The sequence below is a fragment of the Leopardus geoffroyi genome, chromosome C1 (assembly GCF_018350155.1).
Source record: "Leopardus geoffroyi isolate Oge1 chromosome C1, O.geoffroyi_Oge1_pat1.0, whole genome shotgun sequence".
In the NCBI taxonomy this organism is placed as follows: Eukaryota; Metazoa; Chordata; class Mammalia; order Carnivora; family Felidae; genus Leopardus; species Leopardus geoffroyi.
The window spans coordinates 78,077,491-78,093,998 of record NC_059328.1 but is presented as its reverse complement, the minus strand read 5'-3'; the positions used below and the strand labels follow the sequence as shown (position 1 = coordinate 78,093,998).

The 16,508-nt window shown below is 38.1% G+C and overlaps 1 protein-coding gene across 2 annotated transcripts in view; it reads right to left on the bottom strand.

Annotated features, from left to right (window-relative positions):
- The window catches only part of BTBD8 (BTB domain containing 8), a 119,494-nt gene extending 106,309 nt beyond the window's left edge, over positions 1-13,185 (bottom strand). Inside the window, exons 1-2 of one of the 2 annotated variants that reach the window (XM_045478273.1) lie at positions 12,828-13,185; positions 7,861-8,058 (exon numbers count right to left, since the gene is read on the bottom strand). In XM_045478273.1, coding sequence (XP_045334229.1) covers positions 7,861-8,058; positions 12,828-12,976 — 347 coding nt within the window. In that variant the 5' untranslated portion in view covers positions 12,977-13,185. The remainder of the gene's footprint in view (positions 1-7,860; positions 8,059-12,827) is intronic. The other variant, XM_045478272.1, reaches the window with a different exon arrangement.
- Between the last annotated feature and the right edge of the window lie 3,323 nt (positions 13,186-16,508).

Genomic DNA, 16,508 nt, shown 5'->3' with positions numbered 1-16,508 from the left:
CAACTGTCAGAATGGCTATAATCAAAAACACAAGAAACAAGTGTTGGCGAGGATATAGAGAAAAAGGAACCCTCGTGCATTGTTGGTAGGAACACAAACTGGTAGTTTGTGGAAAATAATATCGAGGTTCCTCAAAAAATTAAAAATAGAATTACTAAATGATCCAGTAATTCCACTACTGGGTATTTACCCAAAGAATACAAAAGCACTAACTGGAAAAGATTATATGCACTCATATGTTAAATGTAGCATTATTTACAAGAGCCAAATTATGGAAGCAACCCAAGTGTCCATCAATAAATGAATGGATAAAGAAGATGTGGTATATACATATATAATGAAATATTACTCAGCCATAAACAAAGAATGAAATCTTGCCAGCTGCAATGACATGGATGGATCTAGAAGATAGAATGCTAAGGGAAGTAAGTCTGCCAGAGAAAGACAAATACCATGATTTCACTCATATGTGGAAATTAAGAAACAAAACAAAAAAGAGACAAACCAAAAAGCAGATTCAACTATAGAGAACAAACAGATGGTTAGCAGAGGGGAGGTGGGTGAGGGAATGGGTGAAATATGTGAAGGGGATTAAGAGTATACCTATCATGAACACTGAGTATTGTATAGAATTGCTGAATCACTGTATTGTACACCTGAAACTTACATACTACTGTATGTTAAATATACTAGAATTAAAATTAAAAATTATTAACATATTTTTTTAAGTAAGAAAAAAGAAGAAATGAGGAAGACTGACTTGGGGGGTGTCTATAGATGACCGACTAGTGGTATAGACTGCCAAGATGAGATTCAAAGAAAGGCAGTTTAGGAAGATGGGAGAGAGAAAGATATAAAGGTAGCAATTAAGTATTCAAGTGTTTTAAAATGCACCTGGGAATTGGCTTTATTCAGGTATGCTGAGGCCAGATGATTAGGAAATGAATGCCACTGAAAAAATAGTTTGTAATTTATAATCCCCAAGCAGAGAGAGACACACCCCAACCAGGAATGGCCACATGGAGAAGCAATAGGGTTGGTCTGGAGGCTGAAGGAAGGAGATGCAAAGGCATAGGCAGAACCCTTTTCTCTTGTTTTCTGAGGGAAGGCATGGGTGACATAAGATAAGCAGTTGAAGGAGCTTAATATTAGATAGTTTGAATAATCGGAACTGGGGGTGGGGAGGATGGGGGGCTCTGGGCTATAAGGGTGACCTTTAGTTTTCTGATACTTTGCCCTGGGAAGATTAGGGCAGAGGAATATTGCCTTTTGGAGTATAAGAATCAGATAAAGGAGGTAGGTGTTGAAATGGATTCAGGATTACTTGGTGTGCTCACAGGAATTACCTAACCCTAGGAGGAGCAATCTCTCCCCAGTGAGGCCACAGATGTCAGAACATCAATAATACAGAAAATATAGTTAAATATAGGTAATACAACAAAACACCTATCCCACCCACTTCCAGCCCTACTAGTATAAGACATATGAGAGAGAAAATAACCACTACCTGAAAAAGCTGCAGAGGAAATACAATCTTTTCTTCTGTGCTATTCTATGTGTTTACCTTACTGACAAGTTATCTTAGCATCCCCAGTTATTGATGGGAAACTGAAAATTCAAAGGTCATGCCTCTTTAAAAAAAAAAAACAAAACAATGGAATAAACAGTTGAAGTGTGAAAAAAGAAAGGTCTTTCCTCTTTTTTTTTCCTCACACACACATGCACACACACAAACATATATACACTCTGACAACTATAACAGGGTAAGTCTTGGGAAATCAAAGATTTTTATGACACTAAGTTGAATTTTAACCATGAGGTCATGAAGCAAGAACTATGTTCCACCGCCAATTGTTTGAACCACATATGATGCCACTGTATATAAAACCATATTTCAAAGGCTGCATTTCCCACTCTAAAGTGCATAATACCAAAGGACTCTACAATGAGTAGCAATATAACAATACTTCAAAAATTTTATTGGTTATCTAAAAAGAAAGAATGTGCGATAAAGTCACTAATAAGGACTGAATTTCATAAGTAAAAATTTTAAAGATTATTTTTCAGAGGTTTTACTAAAAAAAACTAATCTCAATATTTTACATTATAATCCTCTCCTTACACTTTAATTAATATAGAGAAATTCCAATGCAATCTGCTAAAAAAAAAATGGAAGGGGTACATCACAAGCATTTTCTATGTGCAAAATACTATACAAAATACCACTGAGCATGTTCACATCCATGAGATGATCTAATTTCAAGGAGCTTACATAACCACAGACATATATGACTAACCTAATACAAAACAAAATGTGATTAAGTGCTTAAAATAGAGAGGGCTGTGAAGTGCTGTGAAGCACAAAGCCATCTACTCCAACCTCCTTCTTCTAAATATGAGAAAACTGATGCTCAAAGAAATCATAACATAAGATAATGCACAGCCCAAAGGCAGATCTCTGCTTTGCTGCCAAGTCCAGTGCCTCCTCCACTCTACCCATGCTGTCTCTCAATCTTTTTATCTATCACTTCCAATGACAATAAATACAGGAAAACATTGATGTAGTTTCCTCCTTTCTCTGATATATAAAAATTTAACAGATCCCATGCATCTCATTTAAACATACACTCAAGGGGCACCTGGCTGGCACAGTCAGTAGAGCATGCAACTCTCGACCTAGGGATTGTGATTTTGAGCCCCATGCTGGATGCATTTTTTTTTAAAAAAGAATAAAATAATAAACTTACACATAAGAAATGTATCATGTCATAGGGCCAACTACTATAAACACTTATTAAAATATATTCAGTGCTTACTATATGCCAAACCACTATGCTAAGTGCTTTATAAGCATCTCATTTAACCCTCACAATAACACTCTGAGGTAGATATTGTTATGTCCATTTTTCAGATGAGGAAACTAACAGTAAGTGATTAGTCAAAGTTCACACAGTTAGAAGTGGTATACCTAGCTTGACTACAGAGCCTGCTCTTATGACAATACCACTATACCACACACTAGAACAAAAAAAGTATACATTTTAAAACTGATAGTCGAAACTCAATGATGAGCCTATGATCTATGTTAAAAAATGATAATGATTTTTTAAACTGCACTTAAAGTCTGTTTAAATTATGTCATACTATTCTTACACACAGGGTGAGTCAAGGTTAGGCAATTTTCCATTTATGCTTATAGGAGTTTCATATAAGAAACACTGAAATAAAAAATCAGAACATTCAAGCATGTCAGAGCATAAAAAGAAAAAAAGTAAGCCAAATCACACAAATACACTTAAAATTTAATTACCCAAAAAGAATTTTCTACACTAAAGTCAATATGATTTGGATCACAGGCAAAATGTATGTCAGCAAATAAAGACTAGCATCAAAAAACACTTAGGATCCAAGACATATAAACACAAAAAATCCAACTTCGATTTCTCACAAAAGTCAAACTGACTTTAAGGACAGACATACAGACCAATAGAATAGGATCAAGAGACCAGAAATAAACCCTAACATTTACATGTGTTGTATTAGCTCAGGCTACCATGACAAAATATGGTAATGGATTATGGTTTAGGAGCCAGACTGACTTAAACAACACAAATTTATTTCTCACAGTTCTGGTGGCTGGAAATGCAAGATGAGGGAGCCACCATGGTTGGATTCCAGTAAGAATTCCCCTCATAGCTTGTAGACAGTCGCCTTCTTACTGTGTTCTCACACGGTACAGAGAGAAAACAAGCTCTCTGGGGTCTCTTCTTTTAAGGGCATGACTACAGTCTTGAGGTGGGACCTTCATGACCTCACCTAAATCCAATTACCTCCCAAAAGCACAATCTCCAAACACCATCACCTTGGTGGTTAGGGTTTCAATATATGAATTTGAGGGGAAACAATTCAGTCCATAACAGTGGGCAAGTGATTTTCAACGAGAGTACACAGACAATCTATTAGGGAAAAAATAGTCTCTTTAAAAATGGTGCTGGAACTATGGGGCGCCTGGGTGGCGCAGTCGGTTAAGCTTCCGACTTCAGCCAGGTCACGATCTCGCGGTCCGTGAGTTCGAGCCCCGCGTCAGGCTCTGGGCTGATGGCTCAGAGCCTGGAGCCTGTTTCCAATTCTGTGTCTCCCTCTCTCTCTGCCCCTCCCCTGTTCATGCTCTGTCTCTCTCTGTCCCAAAAATAAATAATAAAAACGTTGAAAAAAAAAATTTTTTTTAAAAATGGTGCTGGAACTAGATATCCACACACAAAGGAATGAATTTGGACCCTTTCTTTACATTATACACAAAAATTAACTCAAAATGGATCACAGACCTAATGTAAGAGCTAAAAGCATAAAACCATAAAATTCTTAGAAGAAAATATAAGAATAAATCTTTGTAACCCTGGATTAGGCAATGGTTTCTCATTTATAACATACCAAAAGCACAAGTGACAAACAAAAAATTAGATAAACTAGGCTATATTAAAATCCAAAACAAAAAATAAATAAAAATAAATAAAATAAACAAAATCCAAAACTTCTGTGTTGCAGATGACACCATGAAGAAAGTAAAAAGACAACCAATACAATGGGAGAAAATGTCTGCAAGTCATGTGTCTGATAAGAGCCTAATAGCCAGAATATATAAAGAATGCTTATAATTCAATAATAGACAAATAACCCGTTGAAAAAAATGGACAAAGGATGTGAATAGACAGTTCTCTAAAGAACATATAATATGGCAAACAAACACAAGAAATATGCCAACATCATTAGCCATCAGGGATATACAAATGAATATGAGGTACCACTTAATGTTCCCTAGGACGTTTATAATAAAAAAGAAGATAATAACATGTGTTACAAGGATGTGGAGAAACTGCAATCCTCCACATTGCCAGTCGCAATGTAAAACAGTATGGCCTCTTTAAGAAAAGAATCTAGCAGTTCCTCAAAAAGTTAAACAGAGTTGCCATATGACCTATAATTCCACTCCTAGGTATATACCTAAGAGAAATGAAAACAGATTCACACAAAAATTGGCATACAAATGTTCACTGCAGCATTAGTCATAATAGTCCCAAAGTAGAAACAATATAAATATTTACCAACTGATAAATGGATAAACAAAACATGGTATAGGCATACAATGGAGTATTATTTGGCAATTAAAAAAAATGAGGTAGTGATTCATGCAACTAAGCTGAAACTTGAAAACATCATGGTTAGTGAAATAATCTAGTCACAAAACCCCACAAATTTTATGATTCTATATCTGTGAGAAGTCCAGAATAGGCAAATCCACAGACACAAAAAGTAGATTAGTGTTGCCTCGGGCAGGAGGGTGAGGGAATGGACAGTGATACCTAATGGCCATGGGGTTTCTTTTGGGGATGTTGAAAACGCTCTAAATCATGGATATGGCTGTACAACTCTGTGTGAATACTAAAACCACTGAATTTTACACTTTAAATAGGTGGATTATAACTGTGGTATATGAATTATATCCCAATAAAGCTATTCTTAAAAACTGGTTGGGGCGCCTGGGTGGCGCAGTCGGTTAAGCGTCCGACTTCAGCCAGGTCACGATCTCGCGGTCCGTGAGTTCGAGCCCCGCGTCAGGCTATGGGCTGATGGCTCAGAGCCTGGAGCCTGTTTCCGATTCTGTGTCTCCCTCTCTCTCTGCCCCTCCCCCGTTCATGCTTTGTCTCTCTCTGTCCCAAAAATAAATAAACGTTGAAAAAAAAAAAAATTTAAAAACTGGTAATTGACAAATTTGTAGTACAATACAATGATGTCATTGCCAGTATTGGCTTTAAACTTAGTTCCACATTTACTTGTCATCATTAAGCACTCAAATCAAGAACCTACTAACCAGTACATACGTTGCCCTTTACACAGAGCCCTGCCCATAACCGGGCACAATAAACACCTGCTGAATAAGTATATGTGAGGAGTGGTGTGACAGAAAACCACTAAAATATCATTTAGAACAATACTCAACTTCCATATATTAGAAAAAGGGAAGAAATGGGAGGGCAGGATTTAAAAAACTGAAATGAAATACAAATAAACACTTCAAGATTTAAAAACATAAAAAACTTAGTGAATTTTTATGGTGCTTATTACGTCCCAGACATTTTACATCTGAGAAAATTCCAGGCACAGAGGGATTAAGTTTGAGGCACACAGCTACCAAATGGCAGAGTAGAGAATTTAAACTCAGGCATTCTAGCCTTAGAGTCCATGTCATTTAAATGTCATGAAGACTAAGAGATATAATTTTGAGGAACTACATTAGAAAATACTTCTCTCCTGGATACATTTAGCAAAAATGAATGTCAAATAATCACACATATGAGCATAAAATAATAAGGCATTAAAATGAAATTCTATTCAATTAGAATGGGGATTAAACTAATTTCTCCCATTATTTAGCTGATGAAATCTCTAAGTTCAGCAAACACAAGTCCCCAAAATTACAAATCAGTTCAATGGACATTCTATTTTCAAAAATTTTGACCATGCACAAGCCATAAGAATAAACAGTTATGGGGAGCCTGGGTGGCTCAGTCGGTTAAGCACCCAAGTTCGGCTCAGGTCATGATTTCGCGGTTCATGAGTACAAGCCCCACTGAAAGCTCAGAGCCTGGAGCCTGGAGCCTGCTTAAGATTCTGTATCTCCCTCTCTGCTCCTCCCTTGCTCACATTCTGTCTGTCTGTCTGACTCTCTCTCTCAAAAATAAACATTAAAAAAAAAAAAAGAATAGGGGCGCCTGGGTGGCGCAGTCGGTTAAGCGTCCGACTTCAGCCAGGTCACGATCTCGCGGTCCGTGAGTTCGAGCCCCGCGTCCGGCTCTGGGCTGATGGCTCGGAGCCTGGAGCCTGTTTCCGATTCTGTGTCTCCCTCTCTCTCTGCCCCTCCCCCGTTCATGCTCTGTCTCTCTCTGTCCCAAAAATAAATAAACGTTGAAAAAAAAAATTAAAAAAAAAAAAAAAAGAATAAAAGGTTATGATCTCATATTTTTACAAACATAATCCATTTAAAGCTTTGCATACCAATAATACAGAAGTCAGTAGGGGCACTTGGGTGGCTCAGTTGGTTAAATGTCTGACTTCAGCTCAGGTCATGATTTCACAACTCATGAATTCAAGCCCCGTGTGGAGCTCTATGCTGATAGCTCAGAGCCTGGAGCCTGCTTCAGATTCTGAGTCTCCCTCTCTCTCTGCCCCTCCCCCTCTCACACTCTGTCTCTCTCTGTCTCTCTCTCTCAAAAATAAACATTAAAAAAAAATCAAATACACATATATATAAATGGTTATATAAATATATATAAATTTATATATTGTAAGAATATATAGCAATGGTTCTCAATAGGGGGATAATTCCACCCTCAAGAGGACATTCAGTGATGTCTGGCAGGCATTTTGGTTCTCACAACTTGGGGATAGAGGGAACTCAGGAAGGGTGCTACTGGCATCCAGGGGCCAGAGGACAGGGATGCTGCTAAACATCCTAAACTGCACAGCACAGCCCCCACAAGAGAATTACCCAACCCAAAATGTCAATAGAGACACTGTCCAAAAACCCTGGCAAGGAGTAACTCACTTGAATTACCAGAGAACACACCATTTCTCCTCTTTCAGGCTCGATCTCAAATTAGTACTTAGTCTTTTCTAATACTAAGGCTCTAATACTCTAATACTAATATTTAGCCTCTACTAATACTAATTACTAAGATAATTTGGAATTTAAATGAATGGATTTTTCTTAGGTTATAAAACAGATATGAAATATGTTTAAAAGATAAACAATTATATATTAGACTTAAATATAAGAGGAAAAAAGATAAAGAAAGCACTTACTGTAAAAATGTTCTAAATTCTGAAGTTTCAAAGTTCTCTACAACAACAGGCTCATGATTTGTTAAATTATCTGATGTCTGTCCAATAGTATGAAAATAGAAGTCAGGAACCCTTGCTAAAAGGACTGCTTTGTGCGCTTTGAACAAAGTATAACCTATGGAGAAAATAACATCTGTATGGATTTCTTCCGTTAGGAGCCTGTAATGAATAAAAAGAAACCATAGTTTAATTAGTGATGCTCAGAAATATATAACATACGCATTTTTATAAAATAACTTTTTAAAATAACTCAAACTAAAAATTACAGAGATAAGTAACACAATAAAAATAGGTTAACATGAAAAGGAGTTTGTTCTTAGTTCATTCCAAAGAACACCGTTTAATATTAGCTTTGAATCTAATTTTCTGAAATTTATAGTGAAAACAAAGGTAATTATACCAAAAACAATAGGACTTTTAGAACATTTCTTTTTAATTCTTTCTGGTAATAATAAAATTTATCTCCTGCTATTTATGTTGATTTTCCTTAAAAATGTACCTACTTTAGACTTATTTCAGAAAAAGAACACAAAGTAGTATTGTCATTGACTATTGAAAAGAATCAATTTTTTAAAATCTTACTAAAAGAAGCAAAGAAAGTAAAATGTCAACAACACATGCAAACCAAATATAACAATAGACAATCCAGATTAGAAACTGGTACATTTTGTTCCAACTATTGTTAAATACCAAGTCTGAAAAGGCAGGCTTGGCCATCAAGAATGTGACATTTAAGCCCTTTTCCATTTTTTTCCTCACACAAATAGAACCATGCTCTAACCTATTATTAAAATGGGCTCCTGGGGTAACCCACTGAAATCCCTTTATTAACACACAGACATAGTTGTTGTAAAGCCCACTGATTACATGTCAAGTGATGGAAGAACAGAAATCAGCATCATAATACTGTCATAATCTTTTGTCCCTGTGAAAACTATACATTTCTACTCTAAATACTAATACTTCCTATTACTGTATCATTATGCTCAGCAAGGTATGTATTCTCAGGGGATTTCTGTATTGCAGGATATAACTGGCAATCACACCAGTACACTATAGGAGGTACAAGTAATGGATATAGATATCCATTACAGTGAAAGCTTCGAATGTTACCACTGACACTCACATTCCTCCAAGACCAAGTTAATGGCTCCTTCCTCTGATTCCAACACACTTGGTGCATACCTCTATTATAGCACTTGTCATTGCATCATTATTTATATGTGTCTTTCTCTCTACTAGACGATAAACTCCCCAAAGGCATAAACTGTATATTTAGTATGTAGAGCTCAGTATCTGCTTGTTGAATTTTGTTGTATTTTACCCTAAACAAAACAAATGCTTCAGAGCACAGCTTTCAGAACCTTGGAAACAATGAGCAGACAGAAGCATTTTAGACAATATTTTCATCAATATATCATTTTCATAAGTGGTTTTTAAAGTTATGCGAAAATAGGGGCGCCTGGGTGGCTCAGTCAGTTGGGCATCTGACTTTGGCTCGGGTCATGGTCTTGTGGCTCTTGAGTTCCGGCCCCGTGTCAGGCTCTGTGCTGACAGCTTGGAGCCTGGAGCCTGCTTGGATTCTGTGTCTCCCTCTCTCTCTCTCTCTCTCTCTCTCTCTCTCTCTGACCCTCCCCCCACTCGCACTCTGTCTCTGTCTCTCAAAAATGAATAAACGTTAAAAAAATTTTTTAATTAAAAAAATAATAAAGTTAGGCGACAATGTATTTGTCTCTCAAACATTAATTAAAAAAATTGTACAAACACTCAATTTGTTCCTTCCTTCCACCCACCTTCTCTCCATCCTACACTCATCCTCAAGTGAATAAGGAAACAATGCAGCTAGTAGCCATATAACCATCACTAGGGTATCTGCCTTGTTCATAATATATGTTCATAAGTATTTGTTAAATTAAAAAATTTAATGTGTTTAAAAATTGTTAATATGAAAATATAGTGCTTTTTTTTTATAAAACCATATCAGTTACAAGTATATATTGTGTGTTAAAAGTAACAGAATTATCTGACTCAGACTGGCTTAACCATTAAAGGGGGTTTATTGGCTCATCTAATAGCAAAGTCTAGAGGAAGGACAGGTTGGAACAAAGCTTCAACCATGTCAAGGCCCAGCTTCTTTCTATGTCATTTCTCTGCCAACTATGCATTAACCTATCTAGTGCATTTTGGACTGCTGATTATCACTAAAACTTCCTGAACATGTACTATGTACCAAGCACTGTGGACAGATAATGACTAAAACATCATATGTGCATTCAAGAATTTTACTGAATAGCAGAGAAGACAGGTCTGAAAACTACAGAGTGTGATGTATTCAATAACACAAATAAATTTTTTTCTAAATTTTTTTTTAACGTTTATTTATTTTTGAGACAGAGAGCGACACAGCATGAACAGGTGAGGGTGAGAGAGAGAGGGAGACATAGAATCTGAAACAGGCTCCAGGCTCTGAGCTGTTGGCACAGAGCCTGATGTGGGGCTCGAACTCACAGACCGCGAAATCATGACCTGAGTTGAAGTCGGGCGCTTAACCGACTGAGCCACCCAGGCGCCCCAGTAAATTTTTTTCAAAGACAGACATGAAAGAAGACCTTACAGAGGACAAAAAAAAAAAAACAAAAAAAAACAATTTAAAGATCAAGTAAGAGTTGGTCAGGGGAACAAGGCAAGGTCACAGAGAGTTCTTGGCTCCACATTCCTTGCTAAGGTATGTGTGAGTATGGAGTTACAAACTGGTCAGCAGAGAGTACTGAGGGGCTGAGAAGTGACAAATGAAGCTGCAGATAAATAAGAGGCAAAGAGTTTAACTCTGTGTTACAGTTGAAGGGGAGTCAAATGACTTAAAACATAGACAAATTCATATTTATCTATGATGAATCTATGAATCATCTATGAATAGATGATATCATATCATCTATTAGTTGTGTAGAAGAGGAATTTATTGGTTGTGAAAAAGAGGAAGTAGGGGGAAATGAGAACGAAGATGAGGAAATTGCTGCACAACAACAGATCCTCAACAGATCACTCAAATGTCACCTTAAAAAGCCTTCCCCAAACTCACCCCAGTCCCCATCACCTTTGTTTGGCTATTATCTCTCTTACTAGAGTGTAAGCACAGCACCAAAGCCATGTCTTATTAATCTTTGATTCTTCAGGACCTAGTACAAATCTAGGTACATGGCGGGTGCTAGACACTTCATTAATATTTGCCGAATAAATCCATTATATTGCTGTGCTTGAAAAAGATTAATTTGGCACAGCAATTAAGGTGGCTGGGTGTACATATGAAGTTTTTCGTTTAAAAAGTCGGGGGGGGGCACCTGGTTGGCACCATCAGTTAAGTGTCTGACTCTTGATCTCTCGACTTAGGTTATGACCTCACAGTTTGTGAGTTGGAATCCAACATCCAGGGCTGACGGCATAGAGCCTGCTTGGATTTTGTCTCTCCTCTCTGGCCCTCCCCTACTTGTGCTCTCGCATGCGCACGTGCGCTTTCTCTCAAAATAAATAAACTTAAAAAAAAAAAAAGAATTAAACAAACAAACAAAAGAACTGCTACATCTATTTTTATTTGCCTGTAACAGGAACTTGGGAGTTCAGGGTCCTATCCTTAATTATTCCTAGGATAAGCATAGATTGTTCACTTGCTATACCTTAATTTCATTTTCTTTATATAGACATGTTATCTTCCTTAAATTCCTGACACCTTAAGCCAGGAGAATAAAGCCACTAAAGGGAAGGAATGCCTCATCCTTACAGATTCACCCTAGAAACGGAACAACTTCATTTTTCCACCAATTACATTAATCCCCCACTGGTGGAGTCAAAGCAGCATTTTTGGCAGACAGGCCCAAATTAAAAGGGATTTTCTTTTACTTTATAGAAAGCTCAGCTTATAGCTGCTGGAGCCTTAAGTGTGGGCAACAGAAAGCACTTTTTAAAATGTAGAATGCTGCACAACAGTTGGTTATTAGTGGTAATTATGTTTACTCTAGTTCAGTAGTTCTTAAAGTGTAACCTAGGCCAGCAGCATCACCATCACCTGGGACCTCATTAGAAATGCAAAAGCTCTATCCCAGACCAACTGAATGAGTACTAGGGTCTGGGACCTAGTAAATCCAAATTTTAACAAGTCCTCCAGGTGATTCTGCTGCACACTGAAGCTCAGGAATCACTTTCGGTGGAAAGGGCAATTGGCTAGGGTACATTCCTAAGATTCATTTTCTTTATAAACTGAGATGTCATTACCTGGATTCACCAAAGCCTGAGTTAAGGTTCATAACAACCCACCATTTGCTTGGGCCCTCATGGGAGCTAGGAGTTGCTGGGAGCTGTAGAGTGTTCTAGGCAGAGAGTGGAAGCCGGGTTGCAATCGTGAAGTATTTTGATGTAAGCATTTCTGGTAAACTGTTTAAAGAGAGCTCAGAAGAAAGTGACCTCCGAGGCTACACTAACTGTTCTATTTTTCCTTAATCTAAAGAAATATTCATTTTCATACCGGATTTTATCATTTTTCTTAAACTGTTTAAGGGTTTTTTTTGTTTTGTTTTGTTTTTTTTAAGTGTACGTTTCAGGACCATGAAACCTGGATCCAACACCACCTTAGCGATAGGTCTTTCAAGAACTAAGCCTGCTCGTGTTATTTCGGCATAGACTGGTGCCGCACGTAACTATGATGATAATTTTGGCTTCTTTTTGTATCCGGTACATAGTCTCCGAGGTGCTCGGGACTGGTTTTTTAGGGCGAGCCAACGGCTCTGTAGCGAGGAGACTGGTACACGTCCCTCAAAAGCCTGAGGCGAGGAGAACGAGGAGAGGAGGGATGGAGAGGCAGAGAAGGAGCCACAGCTTCTGGGGCGGAGATGGATGCCTTAACAACTGAGGGAGCCAGGGTTCCCGCCTCCTCCTACCTGAGCAGATCCTGGCTGAGCTGCTCCGATATCACCGCCTTCAGTCGGCGCCGCTCACAGGGCCCCTTCTTTTGCAACCCCTTACTGCAAACTCCAGGGGACCTCGGAAGTACCACGGGCGTCGCGCTCCCCTCCCCACAGCGGGCCATGTCCCACAAAGGTACGGCGGCGCCCCGCAGGCCCAGTACTGGTTCTCAATTCCCGGCTGTGGAAGAAAGGGGCGTTTCCGACCCAACGCTCCTCTCCTACCCGAATCCGCCCCTCAGGGAAAGGTTGACGCCTCTGGTCTGTTTGCACACGGTCCCCTACAGCGGCCGGACAGCTCTCTAGGGCATTCTCAGAGGCCGGCGCCTGCACGTGACCCAGGAAGGGTGTGCGCAGGCGTAGTAGCTCTGTTTACTTCGGCCGGCGGGCACCCCGCCCCGATTGCCCAGGGATCAAACCATCTCCCGGGATAACCAATCTGTGCGACTCCTTGTCCTCTTCCTCTTTGCGTTGCGGGTGGTGCTAGCCATTCATTTTAATGGATGTTTCATTGCGAGCTGAGTTCAAATGAACCTGCGCGCTTTTCCACATTATGTCTTCCTGGGATGTCAGAGCTTTTTTTTTTCCAGGAAAGAACAGGTAGATGAGACCTTTCCTGTAGCGAGTCACGCTCCCTCGCTTTGTTGTTTTGAGCAAGAAAAACGGGATGTGAGGAGTAGGGAAAGAACTTCGTAAAATCAGCAAGAGGTTAGAACATTCATGAATCCCCTGAAAAGGTGTATACAACGTCTAAAAGACCGCCATCGCTTTCTAATCCAAGGAGTGGCTCATATAACCTCTCATGAACTTTAGCTGGGAAATATCAGGTTGTATTCCAGCCCTTTGCATATAAAGCCATAATATTTATGACGAGGAAGTGAGGAGGTAAGGCTGGAAGAGCAAGGCCTTTAATTGAATGGGGAAGTGAATGGATTGGTGAGGTATAGAATTTTGAATATTTTGCCCTGAAGAAAATAGCTGGATGGATATCATTTTTAAATCTTTTGGTATTTTTAAAAATTATTTCCTCCAAAGGAAGAAGGCTCAATAGTTCTGCTTCATTCAGAAGGTCTATACAAAGGTATCCTTTATGGTTGCTTGGTTTAAATCAGTTTTCAACGTTTCAGTGGTTATATTTCGTTCTTATGTCTCCTGAGTCTCTTCTAAACAAATACCAAGTATTTGGAAAATGTATGGACCTCGTACCATAAGATTGCACAAAAAGTAGTCGTTTCTCCGAATAATGCCCCTTTCAAGTATTCAGACACATTAATTATGAAAAGAATAACTGTTTAGTGGATTCTTAATTACACCTGTAGTATGAGGAATGCCAAAGATAATACAAAAATAGCTAATGTTTATTGAATGCTAATTAGGTGAGGGAACTGTTCTACTTGGTTTATATACATTAACTCAATCTTTGCAACCACCACTTAGGTAGGTACTACTATGAGCCTAATCTACAGGTGAGGAAGTTGAGGCATGACAAGATAGGGCAAGGTCACACAGCCAGTATAGTGGTGGCCTAGATGTTAAAACTTAGACTAGCACCCAACTCTTCCCTTCAAAGTCCTGCAAAATTTCTACCATGTCCCTTTATCAGCCAGTGAAGTAATATTCCAGCACTTTTATTATGCACAATTGTGTTTATTATTAACTCACTGGTTGGAAAAGGATGACAGACTGGTTTCCGGTTCATGTAATTTAATTCTCTTAAAACACCTTAGGCAATTGACTACATGAAATGATTAAAGAAAAAGTCCACCTTTAAAAAGCAAAACTCTCATCAATGATGCTTGACATTTCACCATTGGAGAATTTTAAAGCATTATTTTTATTTTAATTAATTCCAGCTGTGAAGTTATTTATACATTAATGTGAGAGAAATTATCTGATTTTTTTTTCCTGAAAGACATTTAGGAAGAAAAGAGGATCCTAAGGAACTAGTAATGGGAGCTTTGAAGGTAGACACAGCTAAACACATAATTTTGGTTAGGGTTGGCCTTAATTATGATTCTCATGTGTGAAAATTTTAGGTAAAATTGCCTTGGAAGGCAAAAGACTCTTCCAAGGACTACAGTTTCATGAAAGAAAAGTGATTTTTTGGGAACATTATTTTTCCTTCTTTAAAAATGTTTCATGTGAAATATTTCTTTTTTTTTTTTTTTTTTTTTTTTTTTTAGAGAGAGAGAGCACATATGAGAGGGGGAGAGGGGCAGAGGGAGGGAGAGAATCCCAAGCAGGCTCCACACCCAGTGCAGAGCCCACAAGGGGCTCAATCCCATGACCCTATGATCATGACCTGAGCCAGTATCAAGAGTTGATTGTTCAGCTGAGCCACCCAGGCACCCTTCATATGAAACATTTCAAACATACAAAGTAAAGAAATTTCTCATACATATATGTATGAGATTAGTTCACTTTACCCATTTACCAATTTACCCATTACCAAGATTCAACAATTATCACGATTTGGGCATATATGCTTTATGGAGTCTTCTTTCCTTTTGGTCCTTTCTTATATTTTTCCTTCTTTCCTTCCTTCCTTCCTTCTTTTCTTCCTTCCTTCCTTCCTTCTAAAATTTTTTAAAGTAAAGGCACAGACATTAATTTTATTCCTATATACTTCGATATGCACCTCAAAAAAAAAATTGGATGTTTCCTAACATAAACACATTATATAGCCACTAACATTATTCCTTACAAATTAATAATAATTCCATTTACTATATAGCCCATTATAAAATTTTCCTAACTGTCCTAAAAAATATCCTTTATAGTTGGATAAAGAATCAGTTTTCAAATGATTCAGAGGTCGCATTTTGTTCTTATGTCTCCTGAGTCTCTTCTAATCTAGAGCAGTTCACTCTCTCGTTTTTATCTTCATGCCATTGATGTTGTGGCTGAAGCCTGGCAGACTAAGCTATAGAATATCCCACATTTAAAATTTTACTGTTTGTGTCCTTGTAGTATCACTTGCTATGTCCATTTATACCATACATTTCCTGCAAATATATGTTTCAGAGCCTTGATTAAATTCAGGTTCAATTTTTTAGCAAAAAAAAAAAAAATTTAATAGATGGTATGTTAGTTTTCTATTGATGCTTTAATTACCGAAAATTTAGTGGCTTAAAAACAATACAAATTTTTTACCTTCAGTTCTGTAGGTTGGAAGTTCCACATGTATCTCACTGGGCTAACATCAAGGTGTAGGCAGGACTGGATTCTCTTATGGAGGCTCTAAGGGAGAGTTTCCTTGGTTTTTCAGCTTCTAGAGGCTGCTTATATTCCTTGGCTATTGGCTTCCTTTCCCCCTTTTTCCGAGCCAGTAGGTTGAGTCTTTCTCACATTGCATTATTCTGACATTTTCTTCTGCCTACTCCTTTGCTCTTCTAAGGACTCTTTTGATTATGTGCAGTGCAATTGGATAATCCAGGATAATCTCCCTGTTTTAAGGTCATCTAATTAGCAAGCTTAATTTTATTTACAACCTTAATTCCCCTTTGCCATGTTCTGGGATTAGGACATGGACATCTTTCAGGAGGGTGGGGGCAAGCATAATCCTGCCTACCACAAGTGGTAATTCATTTTGTATCATATCAGGAGTCATATAATGTTTGGTTATCCTCCTTTTAATGTTGCTAAAATTTATCATAG